The 21,594-nt window shown below is 46.7% G+C and overlaps 1 protein-coding gene across 3 annotated transcripts in view; it reads left to right on the top strand.

Moving 5' to 3' along the window:
- MVB12B (multivesicular body subunit 12B) overlaps positions 1-21,594 on the top strand; it is a 182,552-nt gene that overhangs the window by 42,976 nt on the left and 117,982 nt on the right. For all 3 annotated transcript variants that reach the window (XM_045790926.2, XM_087869368.1, XM_045790927.2), the window contains exons 3-4: positions 14,858-14,965; positions 19,717-19,813. In XM_045790926.2, the coding sequence (XP_045646882.2) occupies positions 14,858-14,965; positions 19,717-19,813 (205 nt within the window). The remainder of the gene's footprint in view (positions 1-14,857; positions 14,966-19,716; positions 19,814-21,594) is intronic.

Here is a 21,594-nt window from a genome sequence, read left to right as displayed (position 1 = left end):
TCAGATTTAACCAGGTGTCTGTGTTTTCTCTGGCAACTCTCCTCCTTGGGCACATTTGCAAGTATTTGAAGGCCTCACTCATTTGTTTCTTAAGGGGTCTATGACCTGATTTTTTTTAATTAAAAATTGTATTACTAGGGGTACCCAGGTGGCTTAGTTGGTTAAGCGTCCGACTCTTGATTTCGACTCAGGTCATGATCTCAGAATCGTGAGATCAAACCCCGCATTAGGCTCCACGCTCAGCACGGAGTCTGCATGAGACTGTCTCTCTCCTTCTCCCTCTGCCCCTCCCCCTGCTCTCTCCTTCTCACTAAATAAATAAAAGCTTAAAATAAAATAAATAAAAATTGTATTACTCAACATTTCATATACAGTTGTCCTTGAACAAGGTGGATAGGGGCGCCAGCCCCCCCACACACTGGCACAATTGAAAATCCATATATAACTTTGACTCCGCAAAAACGTAGCTACTAATAGCCTCCTGTTGACCAGAAGCCTGATATAACATGAACAGTTGATTAACACCTGTTTTCTGTTATATGTATTACATACTGTATTCTTGCAATAAAACGAGCTAGAGAAAAGAAAATGTTATTAGGAAAACATAAGAAAAAGAAAATACATTTACAGTACCATACCATATTTATCGCAAAAAAATGGGGAAGGAAGTGGACCCACAAAACCCATGTTGTTCAAGGGTCAGCTATATGTAAGAAAGGCATAGAGAAACATGCGGCTTTTTCAAGTATTAATGTTTCACTAAGTTTATGTGAAATTTTTTTTCAATAAGAGAGATAAAACATGATTGGTGCCTGTGCCCCCTCCAGGCCATGCACCCTCCTTTACCCAGAGTAACTGCCAAGTTTGGTGTTTATCACTCCTGTACCTTCTTCCTGTTTTCAAACTTTGTATAGACGATATTCATATGGAATCTATTATCATACTGTACATATTTTTCAGCTTGCTTTTTTGCTAAGCATTATTTTTGAGATTTATCCTTGCTGATACCTAACAGCTCTAGTTCATGTATTTCCAAGGCTGTATAGATATCTGATGCATGAATATACCGTGACGTATTTATTCAGCCTTCTGTTGACAAGGATTTGGGCTGTTTCTAATAATTTACTATTATAAACGGTGTTGCAAATAATACCTTCACATCGTTATGCTAAGGATTTCTCTAGGGAACAACTTCGGAGTGGAATCGCTGGGTCATTGTCGCCTCACTAAATTTAGTGACTGTGTTCTCCACAGTGGCTGTGCCGGTTTGTGCCCCACTCATTTTTGTCACATATTTACCATTTAGTCAGTGATTTGCCTTGAACGATAGAACGTTGTCCTTTTTAATTTGCATTTCCTAGTATATTTCCTTGTATATCATTTTTCCTTTTGGATTATTTCTTTTTCTCATTGATTTGTAGGAGTTCTTTATTTATTTTGGAGATTAATCCACTGCCAGTTACGCATTGCTCACAGCCTGAGTCTTTGTACTGTTTTTAGTGTCCTTTGTAGAACTGAAGTTTTAACTTTTCGAGTAGTAAAATTCATCCATCTTCTCTTTTATGGACTTTTTTCCTACACATGTGTCTATTTTGTTAATAATTTCCTCTATTCACATCATAGAGATTTTTCACTTTTTTTTCTGAAAAGTTTTAAAGTTTTGCTTTTCTCTTTTAGTCGTTGATCCACCCGAAATTTATTTTTGTGGGAGCTAGAGCTCTAGTTCTGTGTTTTGTTTCACGGTGACGCACAGATGTCTAAATGGTCTTGATTGAATAGTTCATGCTTGACCACTGCTGTGTCGTCCACAGCTCTGTCCTAGATTGTCTGTGGCAGAGAGAAGCCCGCCTCTGCATGGGCGCCAGCCAGCCCCAAGGAAACCTGCTGCTGTTTTCCATGGGGTCTGTGGAGATCCAGGGCTGTGTCCCCGGGCCATCCTTCCTGATGACCAGGAATGGAGAGGACATTCCCGCTTTGATGTAGACAAGTGCCCTGCCCACACTGACATACCACTTTCCGGCTCCTGGCCTCACGGGTTTCCAGGAACTGATTTCCCTTTGTGTCTGCCTTTCCCCATCAGCAGGCGCAGAGCAGGGCTCCTGATTTCTGGGGGGTATCACCAGGGGCCTTTGCTTTCTTCCACCCTGCCCAGCCTCAGGAACCGGTCCTCTCCGTGCCTGCTGGAGTCACAGCAGCTGTGCGGCAGGTAGAGTGAAGAAGGATGTCTGTGTAGCCCCGCGTGTGCCAGCGTTACTCTGTGCATTTTCTCACCATAGACTCTCTTCCTTATTCATTCAGCCAGTTGGAAAATACCTGATTGTGTACTACCAGCAGGGCCTTGTGCTGGGTACTCTGAAAAAGAGCCTACTGAATAAAATAGAATCCTACTTCAAGGAGCAGAAAGAATACTAAGGAGCTAACATTTTTCTGAGTGTCCACCATGTGCCAGGTCTTATGCGAAGAGCTTAAAAGATAATCGCTGCATGGAAATATCATTCCCATACCATAAAATTCACCCTTTACAAGTGAACAATTCAGTGGTTTTCAGTGTATTCACAGAGCTCTGCAGCCTTCCCCACTGTCTAGTTCCGGAATATTTTCCTTACCCCAGAAGGAAACCTTAAACCCATTAGCAGTCAGTCCCCATTTCCCCCTGCCCACCAGCCCCTGGCAACCACCAGTGTGTTTTCTGATTCTGTGGATTTGCCTTTTCTGGACATTTCATGCAAAGGGTGTGATACAATAGGTGCCTTTTGTGACCATCTTCTTTCACTTAGCGCCCCGCTGTCCTCCCTTCACTTAGTGCCCCACTGTCCGGGCACTTCGATGTCACAGCAGGTGTTCGTACTTCACTCCCTTCTCACAGCTGAGAAACAGCCCACGGTGTGGCTGTACCACAGTCGGTTTATTCATCAGCTGGTGGACATTTGGGTTGTTGGCCCTTTTTGGCAATTATGACGAAGGCTGCTAGCAGCATTGTGAACAAGTTTTTGTGTGGATGTCTGTTTTCGGTTCTCTTGGGGTTCCTCCTAGGGTTGGAATTGTTGGATCCGCTGACAACTCTGTGTTAACATTTTGAGGAATTGCCAGACTGTTTCTGAAACGGCTGTTCCCCGTTACCGTCCCACCAGCCGTAGACAAGGGTTTCGAATGCGACGTCCTTGTCCACATGTGCTGCTGTCTGTCTTCTTGAGTATAGTCATCCCAGCAGGTATGAAGCGGTATCTCATTACGGCTGAGGACTTCCTGGGCTTTCTCTCCTTTCGTCGTCACAAAGCATCCCATGAGTTAGGTAGTATTATGATTTTCATTTTTTGATGAGGTTCAGAAAGGAAAAATAAGACTTCTGGGAAACTCTGGTATGTAAGTGGCAAAGCCAGGGCTTGAACTCCAATCTACCTGACTCCAGAACTCCGAGGTCTTTCCTTTGTCTGTGGTTTTCTCCATCTTCAAGGTTTCATGGAAGAAGCCGAAGCAAAGGGAAGATCCTGGAAGAAGAAAATGAGCTTCTTCTGCCAAGGGAGGCTTGGCAGGGGCAGGGTTCCTTCAGCCAGGCTCAAAGTGATGAGAACGTTCCACACCACGAGGTTCCAGCGGGAACCCCAAGAGCAAAGCCAGGGAGGCAGGAAATTGCAGAGACTAAGGGAGATGGAGCAGTCTCTTCGCAAAGAAACAAGACATTTCAGCTGAAAATCTGTGGTGGGCTTGAGCTGTCCGTTCAGCATACGAAATGATAAAATAATGCAAATGAAATCAGAACCAAACAACAACCGAGGATTTCTGGACTCGTCATCAGTCAGATGGCTCTTTTCACTTTAGAGTTTTAGAAACCATTTTGGGCACACCTCCTGTTAGTGCTACAGAAGAGAGGTTACTGAGGCCTCCCGTCTCCATGCGGTGCCCAAACTGCTCTGATTGAGAGCTGAAACGACTTCACGCTTAGCCACTGTCTGACCTGGGCCAAGTGTCTGTGTTTCCACAGTGGATGATCTAACACATCGAGAGCCCTTTGAACTTCATTCTTACAGCGTCGGCCAGATATTCCCTTTGGAATGTCTGCAGAGTTTCCTGGCCCCTTTGATCGCTTTGTGTCTGCCAGATACATCTTTGAATTGTGGGTGGGCTCCCTTAAAACACCAGGGTGTAAACGGGTTAACCAGTCTGGTAGTTAGCCTGGTGGTTCGCTGTGGTGTCTTTCGAGAACCTCTCATTGGGCAAGGAGTACTCAGTGCTGACACGGAGGAAGCGCTGACAGTTTTAAGGACTTACCACGCAGCCCCTCTCCGGGCAGCTCAGATGGGGAGCTGATTTACAAAGTGCTTCTCGAGTTTACATCCGATAGATCGTTATTTCTCACCCCATCAAATGAAGTCTAAAAAGATTGTTGTTTTTCTTATTATAAAAGCTATGTAGAGTCAAAAGGAACAGACTTGTAGTTATAAAATACAGCAGTCATGGGGATTGGCGACTAGCGTTAATAATACTGTGTTGCATGTTTGAAAGTCTAAACCTCAAAAGAAAAAAATTTCTGTAACTCTGTGATGATGGGGACATTAACTACGCTTATTGTGGTGATCACTTCACAATATAGACAAATACCGAACACTGTGTTATACACTTGAAACTAATACAACGCTGTATGTCGATTATACCTCAATTAAGAAAGAGAACACCAAAAAAATACCCGTAATCTCAACTGTTCAGAACCAAACTAGTGGCTAATGCGTTGCTTTACATCTGTCTAGATCTGTTTCTATGTAGATTATTTTTAGGAAACAAAATATGAGATTGTACTATGTAAACCGTTTTGTGACTTTGTCTTTCCCCCTGAACTTTCCGTGTTCCTAGATACGTGTCCTCAAAATTGTTTCCTGCTGCTAAGTCTTCCACTGTAAGGATGTTCTCTAATGGTTAGAAATTTATCATTCCCCACTTTCGCCTTTAAACACTGTGCCCCAAGGGACATATAGATAACACTCCTCCCATATGACCAGGCTCTGGTGACAGAGCCCCCTTTTCTGTCCCCTTAACCCATCAGCCTGGTTTCCACCTGTCTTCACAGTAGCTGTTCCCTCACTCTGCAAGGCTGTATCTCCAGATCTCACAAGATGGTTTCTTCTTGTCCCCCAGGTATCAGCACTGAGGCACCTCATCAGAGAGGGCCTCCCTGGTCACCCCACCTGAAGCAGCCTCTTCCTTCAGCCTCTGTTCCCGTTACCCTATTTTATTTTATACAAGGCACTTACTCCTCTCTAAACTTATCTTACATATTTGTTTATGTGTTTACTGTGTGTCTTCCCCCACGGAGACTGTGACCCTGTGGGGTTGGTGACTGGGTCTGTCTTGTTCAGCTGTCTGTCGTCTGCACTGTGATCAGAGCTGGACACCCAGCAGCTCAGTACGAATGAACAAACGGTCGCTGCCCTCTCGTGCACACACCCCATCATTGCCTTAGGCTGTCGGCCCAGGAGTGCAATTCCTGGGTCACAGGCATGTCTTTTTTTTTTTTTTTAAGATTTATTTATTTGAGAGAGAGAGAGTGAGCGAGTGTGGGGGGTGGGGGGTGGGGAGAGAATCCGAAGCAGACTCCCCGATGAGCACAGGGCCTGTCATGGGGCTCAATCCCAGGACCCTGAGTTCCTAACCTGAGCTGAAACCAGAAGTTGGCCGCTGAACCGGCTGAGCCCCCCCAGGCGCTCCAGGCACATCTATTTTTAAGGCCTGTGATACGCAGCACCGAATGAATCTAACCCAAAGTTGTACCACTTGATATTCCTCCAGCAGCAGGCAGGGCACCTCTTTCCCCCCTAGCCTCTCCGGGCGCTTGCCATCTTTCCCCTTTAAAGTGTGTCTTCGTTAGTTTGACGAAGAAAGTAGCATCTTGTTGCTGGCGCTTGAATTTAGTAATTACCCAGGTGGAACACATTTTCATGTTCATTGGCCGTTCGTCTTGCTTCGGAGAACTGCTGGTTCATGGCCACGGTCCGTTTCTTGACTGCAGTGCTCATCTTCCCCCGCTGCTTTGAGAGAGGTGCGTATTAAGTTCTCTCATACACTTCTTGGTGGGAAGATTTTCCCCCCCACCTACTATATCATGAACATAATTATAAATATACTTCATCCTTTCGAAGAACTGAATAAATATTCTGTTGCGTAGGCATACCATAATTGAGCCAAGATCCTTTTGTTCCTCAGTTTCCCCACCTATAAAATCAGAGAGCAACTGATTATGATTCACGGTAACTCCTAGTGTTGTTGTGTAAATGCATTGCTTGCACTAATGACTCGGCGAATCAAACGCTCCGAGAGGCTCCTGGCCCGCAGAATGTGCACAGTGAGCGCTAGCTGCTCGAACCGCAGTGCGTGGGGGCCGTGGAGCGGCAGACTGCACAGGCGAGTTGTGTGCGAGGGTGCTGTGGCATCGGGGTTCAGCACTCCCCCCGCCCTGAGCCGGGTGTTGGCCCTCCAGTGAACCAGAAGCCCTGTCTCTCGCTGAGGTCTGCTTGCTCCGGCTTTTCTTGGTTTCTGTGGGCTTGTGTCCTGGTTCTCGCTCCATTTCCCCACCCTCCGTCTCACGGGTGAGCTCTAACACTTCTGTGTCTCTCAAGCAGAGGAATGCGGTGGAAACACGGGGCCTTGCCTAAATGCAGACGCGTATAAAGTGGCATAAGGTCCTGTGGTTGGTTCTGCAGAGCTGGGGGGTACCACTCAGAGGACTCCCCCAGGGAGTAACTCTTTGTGGACTCAAGCAGCAGAGAAGGCTGGAATCCACCGTGCACACGGCTTTGGACATTGTCGCTCTCTTGGGAACGCACCGAGGAGGTAACTGGCCTTGAGGTCATGATGCACCTGTCAGAACATCCCTGATGGTGGGGGTTTCCCTAAAAGGAATAATACATTCCCATATGATCTTCCATGATATATTTTCCCAGCTCTCCAATTTTTTTTAATTCACTTTTCTTTTAACAAAGTGATATATTTACAGTTAAAAAAACAAAGTGTACTGGGGTTCATTTGGTTAAGTGTCCAACTCGATCTCAGCTCAGGTCTTGATCTCAGGGTTGCAAGTTCAAGCCCCATGTTGGGCTCCACGAGCCTACTTAAAAAAAAAAAAAATCAAAGAGTTCCAAAAGGCTGGTAAGACCATGCAGCACCCTGCAGCCTGTCTCTTCCTTTTTTCACTCCCCAGAGGTAGTCATTTTCAACTCTTAGATTTCTTCACTTCCGTACTGTATCTCCATGTTTCTAAATAATTTGAGTATACTGCTTATTTCTTGATTTACCTGTCCTACACATTCAGTTTTCTTATAATCTTCCCCATCAGGCAGCATCACAAGTTTTGGTAAATTGGTTGTCAGTGTTTACATATGACAAGGCAAACACAGCGTAGGACTCCGTCAGGTCATGTACTGGGGGTAGCTTTTCTTTCTCATACAACCTTTTCATTTTCTTGTAATTAGTCATTGGCTTGTTTCTTTCTTTTGCTTAATTGTTTAGGTGTCTGTTGATATTTATTTTCGAATTTTTAAATTTTCTTTTTAATTTTTTCCCAGCTATCTTTATTTTATTTCCAGTATAGTTAATATACAGTGTTTAATTAGTTTCATGTGTATAACAGATATGTGACTCAGCACTTCTGTATGTCACTAGGTGCTGTCAAGTGCCCTCCTTAATCCCCATCACCTGTTTCAGCCCCTCCCCCACCTCCCCTCTGGTAACGAGCAGTTTGTTCTCTGTACTGAAGAGTATGTTTCTTGGTTTGTCTCTCTCTCTTTTTTTCCTTTGCTCATTTATTTTGTTTCTTAAGTTCTACATAGGAGTGAAACCATATGGTATTTGTCTTTCTCTGACTGACATATTTTGCTTAGCGTAATACCCTCTAGCTCCACCCATGGCATTGCAAATGGCAAGATTTCATTCTTTTTTATGGTTGAATAATATTCCATTATATCTATATCTATCTATCCATTCATATATCTTCTTTATCCATTCATCGGTCAGTGGACACTTGGGCTGCTTCCATATCTCGGCTGTTGTAAATAATGCTGCTATAGACATCGGGGTGCATGTATCCTTTGGAATCAGTGTCTGTGTATTTTGGGGGTAAATACGCAGTAGTGTGATTACTGGATCATGGGGTAGCTCTGTATCTAACTTTCTGAGGAACCTCCATACCAGCCTATTGATTTTTACATTTACATTTTTAAATTAAAAAAATTTTTAGTTAAGGGGCGCCTGGGTGGCACAGCGGTTAAGCGCCTGCCTTCGGCTCAGGGCGTGATCCCGGCGTTCCGGGATCGAGTCCCACATCAGGCTCCTCCGCTAGGAGCCTGCTTCTTCCTCTCCCACTCCCCCTGCTTGTGTTCCCTCTCTCGCTGGCTGTCTCTCTCTCTGTCAAATAAATAAATAAAAATCTTTAAATAAAAAAAAAAATTTTTAGTTAATTAACAAGTTATGTTTTTGAACAGCTTTATGCCTGTGTTTTTAGTTTTCTAAAGGCTCCAGTACATCTGTCACACACTCATCTGTATTTCTTCCCAGGGCTTACGCACAATTCCAAAACCTGTCCTATCCCCTTCCTCCTGCAGATGGCCCTCCACGGCCTTCTCGTCTTTTCCTTGCGTTGTGTCTAGGCTGGGGACACCACTGCCCCTCTCATCGCGTCCTGTGCAGGATCTGTTTCCTGGGGTTTGTGGTTTCCTCTTCATTGATTTCATCCCCAGTTTTGCTGTTGCTTCTTCCAGTAGGTTCCCAAGAGAGGCCCAACGGGAGATTAACTTCTTAACTCCTTGCACGTCTGCAAAGGTCTTTATTCTGCCCTCACAATTAATTGGTTTAGTTAGAGAATTCCAGAATTCCCCAGAATTTTATTTTTTTTAAGATTTTATTTATTCCAGAAAGAGAGAAAGAGAGAGAGCTAGCAAGCACAAGCCAGGGAAAGGGCAGAAGCAGACCCCACACTGAGCAGGAAGCCCAATGTGGGGCTCGATCCCGGTACTCCAGGATCAGGACCAGACCCGAAGGCAGATACTCAATGAACTGAGCCACTCAGGTGCCCCTTCCCCAGATTTTTAAAGACGTTTTTCTCTTGTCTTATTTAGCGTTCAGCATTGCTATCAAGAAGTCTGATGCATTCCAATTTGCATTCCTTTGTATGTAACTTCTCTCTGGAAGTTTTAGAAATGGTTTATTTCTCTGAAATTTGGTGGGATTCTCTTGTTTTGCTTTGGGACTTTTTCTTTCCCTGTGCTAGAACACTCAAGGCCTCTTTAATATGGACACTCACCTTCTCTTCCTTCTTTTTTTATTTCTCTTTCTGGAGATTTCATTAGTTGGATGTTGTCCTGATCCTTCAGCCTAAAAACTTTTTTCTTTCCTATAGCTTATCTCATCTTCGTATTTTCTTTTCTTTCTTTTTTTTTTTTTAAGATTTTATTTATTTATTTGACAGAGAGAGACAGCTAACGAGAGAGGGAACACAAGCAGGGGGAGTGGGAGAGGAAGAAGCAGGCTCACAGCGGAGGAGCCCGATGTGGGGCTCGATCCCAGAACACCAGGATCACGCCCTGAGCCAAAGGCAGACGCTTAACCGCTGCACCACCCGGGCGCCCCCGTATTTTATTTTCTGAAAGAGTTCCTCAATTTTCTCTTCCAGTATTTTTTTTTAATTTTTTGCAAGATTTTATTTATTTGTCAGAGAGCAAGAGAGCACAAGCAGAGGGGGCGGCAGGCAGAGCAGGCAGAGGGAGAAGCAGGCTCCCCACTGAGCCAGGAGCCCAATGTGGAACTCGATCCCAGGACTCTGGGATCATGACCCAGGCCGAAGGCAGCTGCTTAACTGATTGAGCCACCCAGGTGTCCTGTTTTTAATTTTTAATTTTATCTACAACATTTTTATTTCTAGACTCTTTTTATTCTCAAATTGATCCTTTAGAATTTTTTTTCACGATATTCCATTCTTGTTTGGTGGTTGCAGTTATATGAATTATAGGTTTGGTTGGTTGTTCCTTAACTTTGCTTCCTCCTACTGCCTGTGCTACCTTCAAATGCCCATTTTTCTAGTTTGGACCGCCTTTCGTATTTGAGACTTACCACCAGCACCTGGTGGTCCTTTGTTGTCAGTTTATATTTAAGAGCGAGGCACTAGTTGGTGAGGTTGGAGCGCTGGGGGTGGGGGCGGGGCCTGTCGGCTGGTGGGCGGCTCACAGGGCGATGTAGCCAGGAAGCGGCTTTTGTAGCAGGAGACCCCCAGAGTCTGGGTGTGCTGGTCGGCTCTCTGGCATTCTTTAGCGTCACCAGTGACAAATCCTTCGATATCCAGCATTCAGGGGATACCCCGGCTGCCAGAAGTAGGAAGGAGGATAAGCCTGGTGGTAGCAGGGGAGGGGGCCCACGATTCAGCACAGTTACCCCCCTGTTTTCAGTCTGGAGTCTACATCCTCCTGGTGTTCTGGAGTCCTGAGCCTTACTGGTTCCATTTCTGCAGAAAATACATCTGAAATGGGGGTGGGGATCTGGGAGTGTAACTGCTGTGCTTATAGACCTTGTTCTGATCTTCCAATTTCAGCTCAAAACTCACCCATACCCACCCACGGCCCCCACGCTCACTCCAATGGAGTCTGGTGGCTCTGGGGCCCAGGGTCTGGGGGGCAGATCATTAGTCCCTCCCGGTCCTTAGGTGTCACCCCCTCCACTCTGCTAAAGCCCAGCCTTTCACTGTCCACATCTCCAGACAGTTGCTGGCATTTCTCTTGCATCATACTCTTCTCTTGCTCTTTATTTTAGTGGGTTCGTACCTTCTCCACATGGTTGTCATTTGAGAAGAATATTGGCAGGGAAGGGAGACAAACCCATGTGTTCAGTCTGTCACTGCCCACCTACTCCTCCCCAGAGACAGCTCCTGTACCCAGGGAGACGCTGGAAAGACAGGGTGGGCACACAAGGGCGAGTGTGTATAAGAGAGAAGAATGAGTGTGTGTGTGTGTGTGTGTGTGAGAGAGAGAGAGAGAGAGTGTGTATGCGTGTGGGTGTGTGCATGTGTGCACAGTGAAGCCCCGTAACAGATACTCTGGAGACACAGCGGCAGCACTGGGCCTACTCCAGTGATTTGGGGAGCAGGGCAGGGTACCGACAAGATGACCAGAAGAATACAGGACCTCATTGTTGAAATGGGTATGTGGCCTCACAAAGTGGGGATTCTGAAGGGGATACACTCAGCTCAAGGGATTACATTCTGGAAGCTTCATTTTAAAAGGTTTGATTACCAGGGTGCCTGGGTGGCTCAGTCAGTAAGCATCTGACTCTTGATTTTGGCTCAGGTCACGATCTCAGGGTTGTGGGATGGAGCCCCATGTTGGGCTCTGTGCTCAGTGTAGTGTCTGCTTGTCCCTCACCCTTTGCTCCTCCCCTCCCCGCCCCTCTCTCGCAAATAAATAAATAAATAAATACAATCTAAAAAAAAATTTTTTTGAGATTACTTTACTTGGGGAGCTAGCAAGGTGTATAGCTTTTCACATTTTCCTCCTGATTGAGTGGCTGATTCTTTTCATTCCTTCAGCAAGTTTTGATTGAGCCCATACGTATCAGGCACCGTGCTTACTGCAGGGGAGAGATGAGGATCGCCGTTTCCCTTTGGAAGCTTATAGTCCAGTGGCAGGATAGCAGGGGGCAGGTAAACATTATTTGCACATGTATATAATTTGTGTTTGAAAACCGAATCTAGTCCCAGAGGTGGGGAAGGAATCCCAGAGGACCAGCTGAACCCCAGCGTGACAGTTGAGGACTTTTTGAATCTTGATGTCGCGTGACGTCACTTTAAAGTTTTGGTTCGATGTTAGACTAGGTGTCTTCATTTTTAGGGTAGACATGTTAGCCCTGGCTTTGTGGGTGCTCCCTGGTGTGCACTAAGGCAGACGCTCTGCACGTCCATCATCTCTAAACAGGGTGCCGCCAGGAGGAGAGGGCTTGCTTCAGCCATCCGGTGTCAAGTTCAAGTCGGCCTCTTAATTTCATGGGCTGTGCTGCACCTAGAGCTCCTCTCCCTGCAGCCCTTGGCCCACCTCCCCACAGCTCCTCCTGCCCCAGGACTCCGAGGCTGGCCGCTGGGGTCTCGTGGTCAGAGTTGAGACGTGAATTTCTGCAGGGGCGCCTGCGCAGTGGCCTGCCTCACGCATCACGTATCTTGGAGATCGCTAGCTCGTCTCATTTGGGACGGAAAGAATTAAGATTAGTAAACACCTTTATGTGACTGGATTAGAAAGAAGCTTCTGGATACGTCTCATTGTTCCTGGGAAGGCAAGGCTGGGAGTGCCTGGCTTTGTGACACCAGGCCCACTTCCCTAGTGCCCTGATGAGCTGGGACCCCGGGACTTCTCAGTCCTCGCTCCAGTCCATCCCCTGTGTGGGTCCAGGCTTTGGGCACCTCTGCCCTCTGCCCAGACAAGTGTGAATGCACGTGCGCGTGCACGCGCGCGCACACACACACACACACACGTGCTTGCTCACGCTCTTTCTCACCACCCTCGTCACCTCCCCTTGGTTGAGGTTGGAGGGCCTTACACAGTTTTACTTCCTTGCAAATGAGTTGGGCCTCGGGGCAGAGCTGGGCCTTTGGTTGTCCATCTTTAATGCTTCTCCAGTGCGGTTGGTTGGAGGACTGCCACTGCCTGGGCCTCTGAGGAAGGGGCAGGCCCGCTGCAGCTTTTTCTCTTCACATGCTTGCCCCGGCCTCTTTATCACAGTGAGGTGTCTTCTCACCCAGAAAAAGGAGAATTCAGGCAGTGGGGCGAGCGGAGAGAACCATCATTTTCAAGCCCTGGAAACAATAGTGTTGATCTAGGGCACACCCACCCCCAGCGGAATTCCCGAATACCCCGAATACCCGGGAGAGCCCTTCAGAACTCCATTCCTTTTGTGGTGGGAGGTTAAAGACAGCTCTGTCTTCAGAGGTCCCGGCGTGGGGTTCCACAGCCTTCCAGTGTTCTGCAGACTATTTTTTTTTTAATTTGTAAAAAATATTGTATTTATTATGGAGAAACCGTACAGGTTCCCTTATTTCTTTATTCCTGTAGCATCTTCTATTTTCACATCTTAATGGTTCTGAAATTGGAATACATCTTAAAATAGATCTGTACCTTTTGACATTCTATTCTTTTTTTCCTGAAGGGTGATTCTTTAAATCCATGGGTGATTCCCAAATGACCACGTCTTAGAATTGAGGAAGTACAGTAAAAGGACAGTTGGGGAAACAAAAATCTTTCAAAACATGGAATCCACAGGAGAAGATCGACAAAGGGGATCTTTGGTGGCAGAGAGTTAGTGCGGCCACTGCCTTAAATCTCACGTTTTCCAAGAAACTTGATGTGAGATCATTATGGGGAAAAGTGCTGATGAGGCCCTTCTCTTTCGTGTCTTTCTGTGGGGGTGACTACTTGGAGCCAGCCGTTCCTGAAATTATCCCCATACCATTCCTCCTCCAGGTTTCAGGTCAAACATATTTGCAAATGTAGCGTAAGGACCTTTCTTTTTCCTGTGTTGCATTTGCTAATTTACAATTGTTCAGTTCGGAGGGGGAAAAAAAGGCATTTTTCTTTTGCCAGTTGGCCTTTGGGCCTCTCTGAGGCAGCCTCAGAGCACATGGCTGTGGGGGGCCCTGGGGATGTCCTGGCAATGCAGCCCAGCCCGCCTCCGCCCTGCCATGTGACAGCCTGAGGCCACTGGCTCGCTGTGTGGCCTGTACGCTGGATGGGGCTGAATCAAGGCAGTTTTTGTGCAAAGCGTGGAGGTGCTTTCAGCAGTTTGTCAGATCAAGGACTGCATCCCAAAGTCTAAACCTCAACAGGACAACCGGGGAGGCGGCAGACAACAGACTGCTTGGGAGCTCACCCCTAAATGGGGTGCTGCTCCCTCCGTCTTCCTGGATATGCCCCCTGGGGGTGCCAGCCACAGACCCTGGGTCGGTGGTGCAGTCCCGTCGGGCTGCTGAGTGAGAAAGCAGAGCCTGCCCCGACAGGCCGTGAACAGAGCAGTCTGGAAGGAGATGGGGCAGTGCTGCCCTTGTCCAGCCACTTCTCTCCCGCTCTCCAGTCCCCTTGGCCACTCTTTGCCCCATGCAGGGGCCTTTGCACGAGGCCCCCCGCCTCAGCCCAGTACACAGGTCCTTTAAGACTCAAATCAAGGCTGGCTTCATGCTTGGATGCTTCGGAGAGGAACACCCCTATAGCTGCGCACGGGAAACTGGCTTCTTAGTGAGACTATAAACAAGGAGCTGAATCTTTTTTATTTTTCTATCATGACACAGTTTCTGACCTTGAGTACCCCTCGCAGAGCTTGTAGGTAGAGGACACAGCGAGGAGAGTTTCCCGGGCACCCCACCCCCGGTCCCCACTAGAGTCCCATTGACGAAGCACCGAGCTGGCCCCAGGGTCCTGGAGCAGGCAGCCACAGCCATCTCCCTGCAGGTGGTGCCCCTCTCAGGTGCCATTTCACACCCCGTTGGACTTTTTTCTGCACCCTCTACCGTCCCCCGAGTAAGTGTAATGAGCAACTTAATGTGCTGACTTCTCTAGTCCCTTCTTGGTCCATTGCGACAAAAGTTGCTCTTTTCTCATTAGAAGCACTTTTGTCAGGGTGTCTTTAATCAATGGCTTCCCTGGGGACAATATTTTTAGAAGTTGTATTTTTCACACTCTCCCTTTTCCCCTTTTGGAAAGTCTCTTCCCGGTGCCTAGTGAAATGAACTAATGAGACGCCGTGAGAGTTCGGGCCGGTGTTAATTGGCGCGGGTTCGAGGAAGCTGTTCACGCACACCGTCGGTTCCAGCCTGCCTTACCTGCGCTCCTCTTGTCTCTCTGTACAGGTTGCGCAGACGGCAGATGGTGTGGATGCTGACCTCTGGAAAGACGGCTTGTTTAAATCCAAGGTTACCAGATACCTGTGTTTCACGAGATCATTTTCCAAAGAAAATGTAAGTCTAGTAGCGGTGTCCCTTTGCTGAGTGAGCACACAGCGTTTACGTGCCTGGTTGAAATCCCCCCCTTTATTTTTTTGTTGTTGTGGTGGTTTATTTTCTTTGCCATATTAATCTGTGGTTTCAGTGAACTGGGTAGAATCAGCAGCTAGTGCCGTGTTTCATTTATTAACAGTATTATTAACCATGTACCCAAGTGTACAGTGAATTCCATTAAAATGTGTTCTCAAAAGGGAACCAGGAAATTTCTCTCCCAGCCCTCATTTGCCTAGCTTTCCTGTAAGTCACAAATCACAGGCTGGTGTGGACGTGAGTGTTTGCCGGTGCAGCTGGATTTAAAGCTGGCCGGCACGCAGAGGCAGAGCTGGAAGGACGCTCCACGATCACCTCTTTCCCCAGACACGGCCTTGTTTCCAAAATGACTGACTTTCTCCCTGAGTCTCTGTGACGTTTGACATTTCATTGTTTCTGCAGGTAGGTATCTACCACGTGGGCAGGTTTCTCTCAGTATGCTGTTCTGAACTCTTGCGCCCATAAATTAGGACATTTTAAAGCCATCTATTAAGGCTTTTCCAACAGAATGTTTTAATGAGTGGCTTAGAAAAAAAGGAAAGTAGCTTTCATGAGGATTTACACAGCTCTACTCTGAGGGAGGCCTGTCCTGGGCGCTATTCAAATAAACCTCTTCCATCCTCAGACAGTCTCCAAGTATTAGCTCCTTTCCTGAGATAGGAGAGTTTTCGTGCTTGTCCAAGGTCACCTGTCTTCCCTAGCCCCAAACAGGGAGCGGTCAGATTTTCATTTTCAGGGGTGACATTTTATTTTTGGCCTAAATGTTATTGTCTCTTTCTAATGGGAAAAAAAAAATGGGAGGAGGAATGTTTTTATTAACTTATTTTTATAAATTTTACTAGACAGTAATATATGCTTATGATTTAAAAAGAAAAAAAATTTTCAAACATCCTCATTCAGAAGTGTGAAAGGGGAACAATAAGTCTTTCTCCCCATCACATGCGAGACAGTCATGGTCCTGTCCCAGGGTCCTTGTGTGTCCCTTCAGTGTTGTCTGGATGTAGACAGTCACGTGATCCTCTGGCTTGCACTCTCTTCCACCAGCCGTTCCTGTTGTTTATTGATAAGTCTTTGTTAGGAAAATTATTCCTAATGTATTCAGGACTGGGGGAGAAGTCATTGCTTTAATTTTTCCCCCTAATTATGAGAGTAATATATGCTTGCTGTAAAGTACAGATTTTCTAATGGGGCAGGGACAGTCCCGGCGCTAAACACTAGAAATCCTCTCCTACAGGCGGGAAGGTGGCAGCTGAGCCTATAATGAGTCTGAGCAGGTCCCTGGGGCTCATCGTGCAGCCTGAGGAGACATTGAGGAGCAGTCTGGAGGCCGGGTTGGTTGCCTTTCCGGCTGTGGGCTCGAGCAGTTAGGGGTAGCTCCCCCTGCATTGCTCCATTCCTCCACCCCTGCATCCGTGTCCACGCTCAGTGTACCCTCACACCCCTTTGTCTCTGGAGTTGACCTAAACCTGGTTTTGAAACTGTTAATATTTTTAGCTTTTGTCACCTCTGTTCTGTCTGCTGGCTGCCACTTTGCGCAGGTCAGTGCATTCACTGCCTCTCAGGGCAGCAAGGACGAACCCCCGAGGATTTGAACAACTCACCGTGCCCAGTGGTCTCACGGTGTTCATTACTGATCTCCGCTCAGCCCCCACCTTTCCTGACTGAAGCTGCAGTTCCCAACTGTGGCCTCAGAGGACAGCCACGATTGCTTTGATTGTTTTTGATTTCTGGTTGGTTTTTTGTTTTTTGTTTTTGGGTGGGTTTTTTTTTTGTTTTGTTTTGGGGTTGTTTTCTTTTTTTTGCATTTCCCCTGAAGGCTGTGGGGTATTGATAGTCTAGGCCAAAAGGGTTCTGGATCCCTTGGAGTTGGGGATGGTGACAAGTCTAAAAATGACAGAGAGAAATCACCAGTACTTGTTAATTTGGGGTGTCCTGCGTATATGTATTATAGAAAATGTATGGAGTTCATCGACATTTGTTGAACATGAAAGAGATATTATTGTGTTCTCGCTTTGTAAGCCTTACCTTATGCAGGCCCTGTGGTGGGGCAGGGTGTGAGGAAGGGCTGGGGAAGAGGGTGAGGACGGTGGGAGAAGTCTCTGCCTCCCCTCTGAAGGAGGGTGGGAAATCGGTGCATTTTGTTTTCAGAAGAACAACTGAGTCCTTCAGTGAGATCCGAAGGGATCCAGTCAGGGGGGTGGCGGGGATGCACTTGCCAGCCCAGGAGCACAGTAGGAATGGGGTGTATTTTAATCCACTACAGCCGGTCTATCCTGGCCCTGCTGTCACAACCAGGACATTGCGTGGCGTCTATTTTTACAATGGTAGAGGAGGGATGTGGGATCTCAAGACCGGACAGATTCTTAATTAGGCAGCTCGAGACTCCCATTGTAGGAGTTTTGGGACCCTCCTTTGGAACCTAAATTCCTTTCCCCCAGTAATGCTATTAATACAGAAACCTGGCTTTGGAGTGACATTGCTTCCTGGGGAAGGATCGAGATTAATTGCACTTTTCATGCCCTGTACTTTCTGCATTACCTGTAATAATAATGTACATAGATTAGGTAGGGAGGATATTAAACAGAAGGATTTATGAACATTTGAATATTAAGTTGGTTATCTGTGGCTACCTTAAATGCAAGGTTGTCAAAAATAATTACAGTATACTAGCAAATACTGGCTACCAGAGACAGTATAAATACCCTGAGTCAGTGCATATTGGGCTTTTGGCATGAATCATTTGCTCAACAAGGATTGGGAATACGTTCTTCATATTTATGAGGAGGAAATGAAAGAGAGCACGGGATGGGGGAGGGGAGAGGAACAAGCAAAATTAATGGTGTCGCAGACCTACTGTATTAAACCCAGTACAGCAGCAGCCCTGTGCGCGGAGGGACCACACTTGGGCTGCGGGAAGCTTTGACAGTGCAGCCTCCCGTTTTGTATGCATGGGAGGGTTCCTGATGCTTTTATTTATTTATTTTTTTTAATGGCCACACCACTGACGTTCTGGTTTTATGATCAGGGACATTTGTAGAGTGTGGAGGGTGAGGTCGCTAAGTGGTTTGCAGTTGACTTGTGTAAAACCCAACTTGTCAAGTAGAAGACATTTGAGAAGGATATTGATGAATGCCCATCCATCTACGGGGCAGGAAAACATACCCAGTTGTTAATTTCTCAATGCAGAAAGCAGTGATGACACAGAAAAGCAGCTGCCAGGAAAAAAAATTATGATAGATTAGATCAGGCAATTCTGAAGGCAGCTGATGTTTTCGAGTTAGGTTAACGGTTCAAACCTTTTCTACGCGGTCAGAGATTTATTCTGCATTGGTAAGGTTCCACTTTCCACGTGCTGCGCGGCTCTGTGCATTGTTTCCCCGGGACCCAGCTACCTGAAATGTAATAATAGAAAATAGTCATCAAACGCGGTAGTTGTGAGAGAAAGAAGTGGTTTTGTGACAACAGGGCCGTGAAAGCCCTGGTCACAGTTGACACTTGACACATTGACCTTCGTAGTGAAGTTTGAAGAATTTATTTCGCTTGTGCGCTTTTGGTTTCTAATGTATTTATTCAGTCTACTTTTGTTTTTATTGATACAGTTTAGATTTGTCACCTAAGCAAATCCAATTCGATTTCTGACTCTGGCCCACCCAGTGGAACATGTACCCCAGAACATTACGTCAGTCGGTAGATAATAATTGAGCACCTACCATGTGCCAAGAAGTGTGCCAAGCTTGGATGTATAGTAGTAGCAGACAGTTTTGGTCCTCGCGGCCCTTGAACTCTCGTGGTGAGACAGACATGGAAGAAAGAACCTCACAACGGTGCCATTATAAAATGGTAGGAAGGGAAATAGAGAGCGGCTGAGGGAGACGGTAGCGCAGAGTTCGGATGGTGAGGATTCCCTGATTGGCTCTCCGAGCTAGTGTCGGCACGGAGCAAGCCGTTCAGCCGGAGATGTGGGCGTGTTTGCAGACAGTGCTCTCCTGCAGTCCCAGAACGGTGTGTGCTGTCTTCAGAAGATGTTTTTGCACTGGTTACAGAAACCGCGCACTGCGGACCCCCTATGCTACCACTAAATAGAAACTTTAAGAGGCCCTTGTGCATGTCATTTGAGTAGATGTGTAATATTGAGGCAGCAGCGCTCTTCAGTCTGTATTAGTTTATGCTTCCCGGGGTTTTACAGAACGTAGCCAGCAACCACCATGTGTGTCAGTACACAGACTGGCAATCACTGAGGAGTGTGCTTGGTTCTCCGGTAGGCTTCGGCGCAGCTCTCTCCTGCCGCAGTGACTGCCCCAGGAATGTGCTCTTTCTGAAACCTGCCGCCCCGAGAGCCCTTGCTCCAGGCTGAGTGGCAGCCTGGTCCCAGGACGTGCGTGCACAGCTGCCCTCTGCTGGGTGATGTCTCGAGCGTCTCCTGGGTTGCTGTCTAGCTAACCAAAGCCGTGTCTGACTGAGTGGCTTTGAGGTGCCGCAGATGAAGCTCCTTCCCGGGGGCCACCCGAGTCCCCGTGCAGCCGCTGGGGAACATTAAGTGGCACCTACTCTAATTAACCTGCTGTCGTAAAGCTGCATGAGTCATTGTGTTAAATATGCATCTCGAAGCCAAAATGGCAAACCCACCACAGGGGTTTTCAGATTAATAGTCTGTATCTCTTTTCTTTCTTCCCAAGAGTCATTTAGGGAACGTGTTAGTGGATATGAAGCTCATTGACGTCAAGGACACTCTGCCTGTAGGCTTCATCCCAATTCAGGAGACGGTGGACACACGTGAGTCTCCCTTTAGTACCACTCATCACAATGGGACTTTTCTTCCTGCAGGTATATTTTTAGATGTTTTCTATGTGCATTTTTCTTTCGGAACATTTTAGGAGGCCTTGCTGCATGCCCGTGCATAAACCCTGCTGCTTTGGACGCGTGTCCAACTTGGTTCTCCGAGGAGTTTGTGGTGTTCTGGGTAGCAGCATGTAAATGAGCAGAATGTCCTTTTCTCTTAGAATGGGCTCCCTGCTGAAGCGGCTTGCTCAGGAACAGAGCGGTGAAACTGGTTATAGTCCCTACTTAGTCCATCCTCTGGTGTCGTGGAAGCCAAGCTTGGCACAAGACCCAGAAGCAAAAGGAAAAAAAAAAATCGAAGACACCCAAGGAGTAGAAGTGCAAGAATGTCCTTATTTTTGGCTCTTGGAGCACACGAGAAAAGCCAGAAGCGGGAAGACTGCGCGTTGGAGGACGCAGGATGGAATCCGAGTGAATACTCTGACCCCCAAGCCACAGCAAGCAGAGGCGAATCACTGACAACCCGAAGCTGCTTCAGGATCCTGGAGGCTTTGAGGCCCTTGTCATGCCTGTCGGTTATTCAGTAATGCTGGGAAACCTCCGGATATTTGAGCCACCTCATTCTGATTTAACTTCACTCGTTTTATTTTTAATTACTGTCACCAACTTTAGGAAGTCTCCAACAGTGAAGCAGTAAATAGAAAGAATCCGTTCTTTATTACACATGGTTCACTTATGAAATCCTGTATCTCACTCTTTGTCACGCATACGTCATCTTTTCATAGTTAGCCCCATTTTGGACCCATAAGCTTTCGCTGTTTTCTTGCCGGCATTTCATACAGACCAGACTTTGCATATCTACACAGATGCCACACAGCCATTATTTTCACAAAACAAGTCGAGTTCGTTGTATTGCATATTTTTATTTTCTTAATAGTGGTCTCACTTTGGGACATTTTGCTTTTACTTGTTATGTGTATTAGCTAATCATCGCGCTAGCCGATATGTAGTGTGTAACTTACCAGACGCTCACCCCCATGGTAAGTGCTTGACGTACCTGACGTCACTGGATCCCCAGAAGACCCCTTTTTGGAGATGGGTATTGTTATAGCCAGCCCATGCGAGGAAAGTGGGACACAGTAACTGCCAAGGGTTTGAAGAATTTATCCCCGGTCACACATCTCGAAGTAGGGGAGTCACGAGAGGACACACAGGAGTCTGACTCCAGTCCTGCTGTTAACTGCGGTGCGACCCTGTTGTAGCATGTGCTTAAGTGCCTCTTACAAATAGATTTGACATATTTATGCATCAGGTGTTGTTGGTAACTGGTTCTCTTGAGATATAATTCACATACCATACCATTAATTTGCCCATTTGAAGTAAACAATTCAGTGGTTTTTAGGGTGTTCACAGAGTTGCGTGACTATTACCACAATTAATTTTAGAACATTTCATCACACCCCCCCCCAAAAAAACCCTGTACCCATTAGCAGTCACTTCCCCATTCCTCTCTAACCCTCACCTTTCCACCCCTTCCCAGCCCTGAGCAACCACTGATCTACTTTCTATATAGACATGCCTCTTCCGGATGTTTCATGGAAATGGAATCCTACAACATGTGGTCTTTTGTGATTGGCTTCTTTCACTAAGCATAACTGTTCAAGGTAGGTCCATGCTGTAGCATGTGTCAGTACTTTATGCCCTTTTGTTGCCAAATCATATTCTGCTCTATGGACTTCCACATCCATTCAGTTGGCGGATATTCGGGTTGTTTC

The sequence above is a fragment of the Ursus americanus genome, chromosome 18, assembly GCF_024610735.1.
Source record: "Ursus americanus isolate L20-20 chromosome 18, mUrsAme1.1.p, whole genome shotgun sequence".
Taxonomy (NCBI): Eukaryota; Metazoa; Chordata; class Mammalia; order Carnivora; family Ursidae; genus Ursus; species Ursus americanus.
The sequence above is the reverse complement of the archived record's forward strand: the minus strand, read 5'-3'. Positions and strand labels throughout refer to the sequence as shown.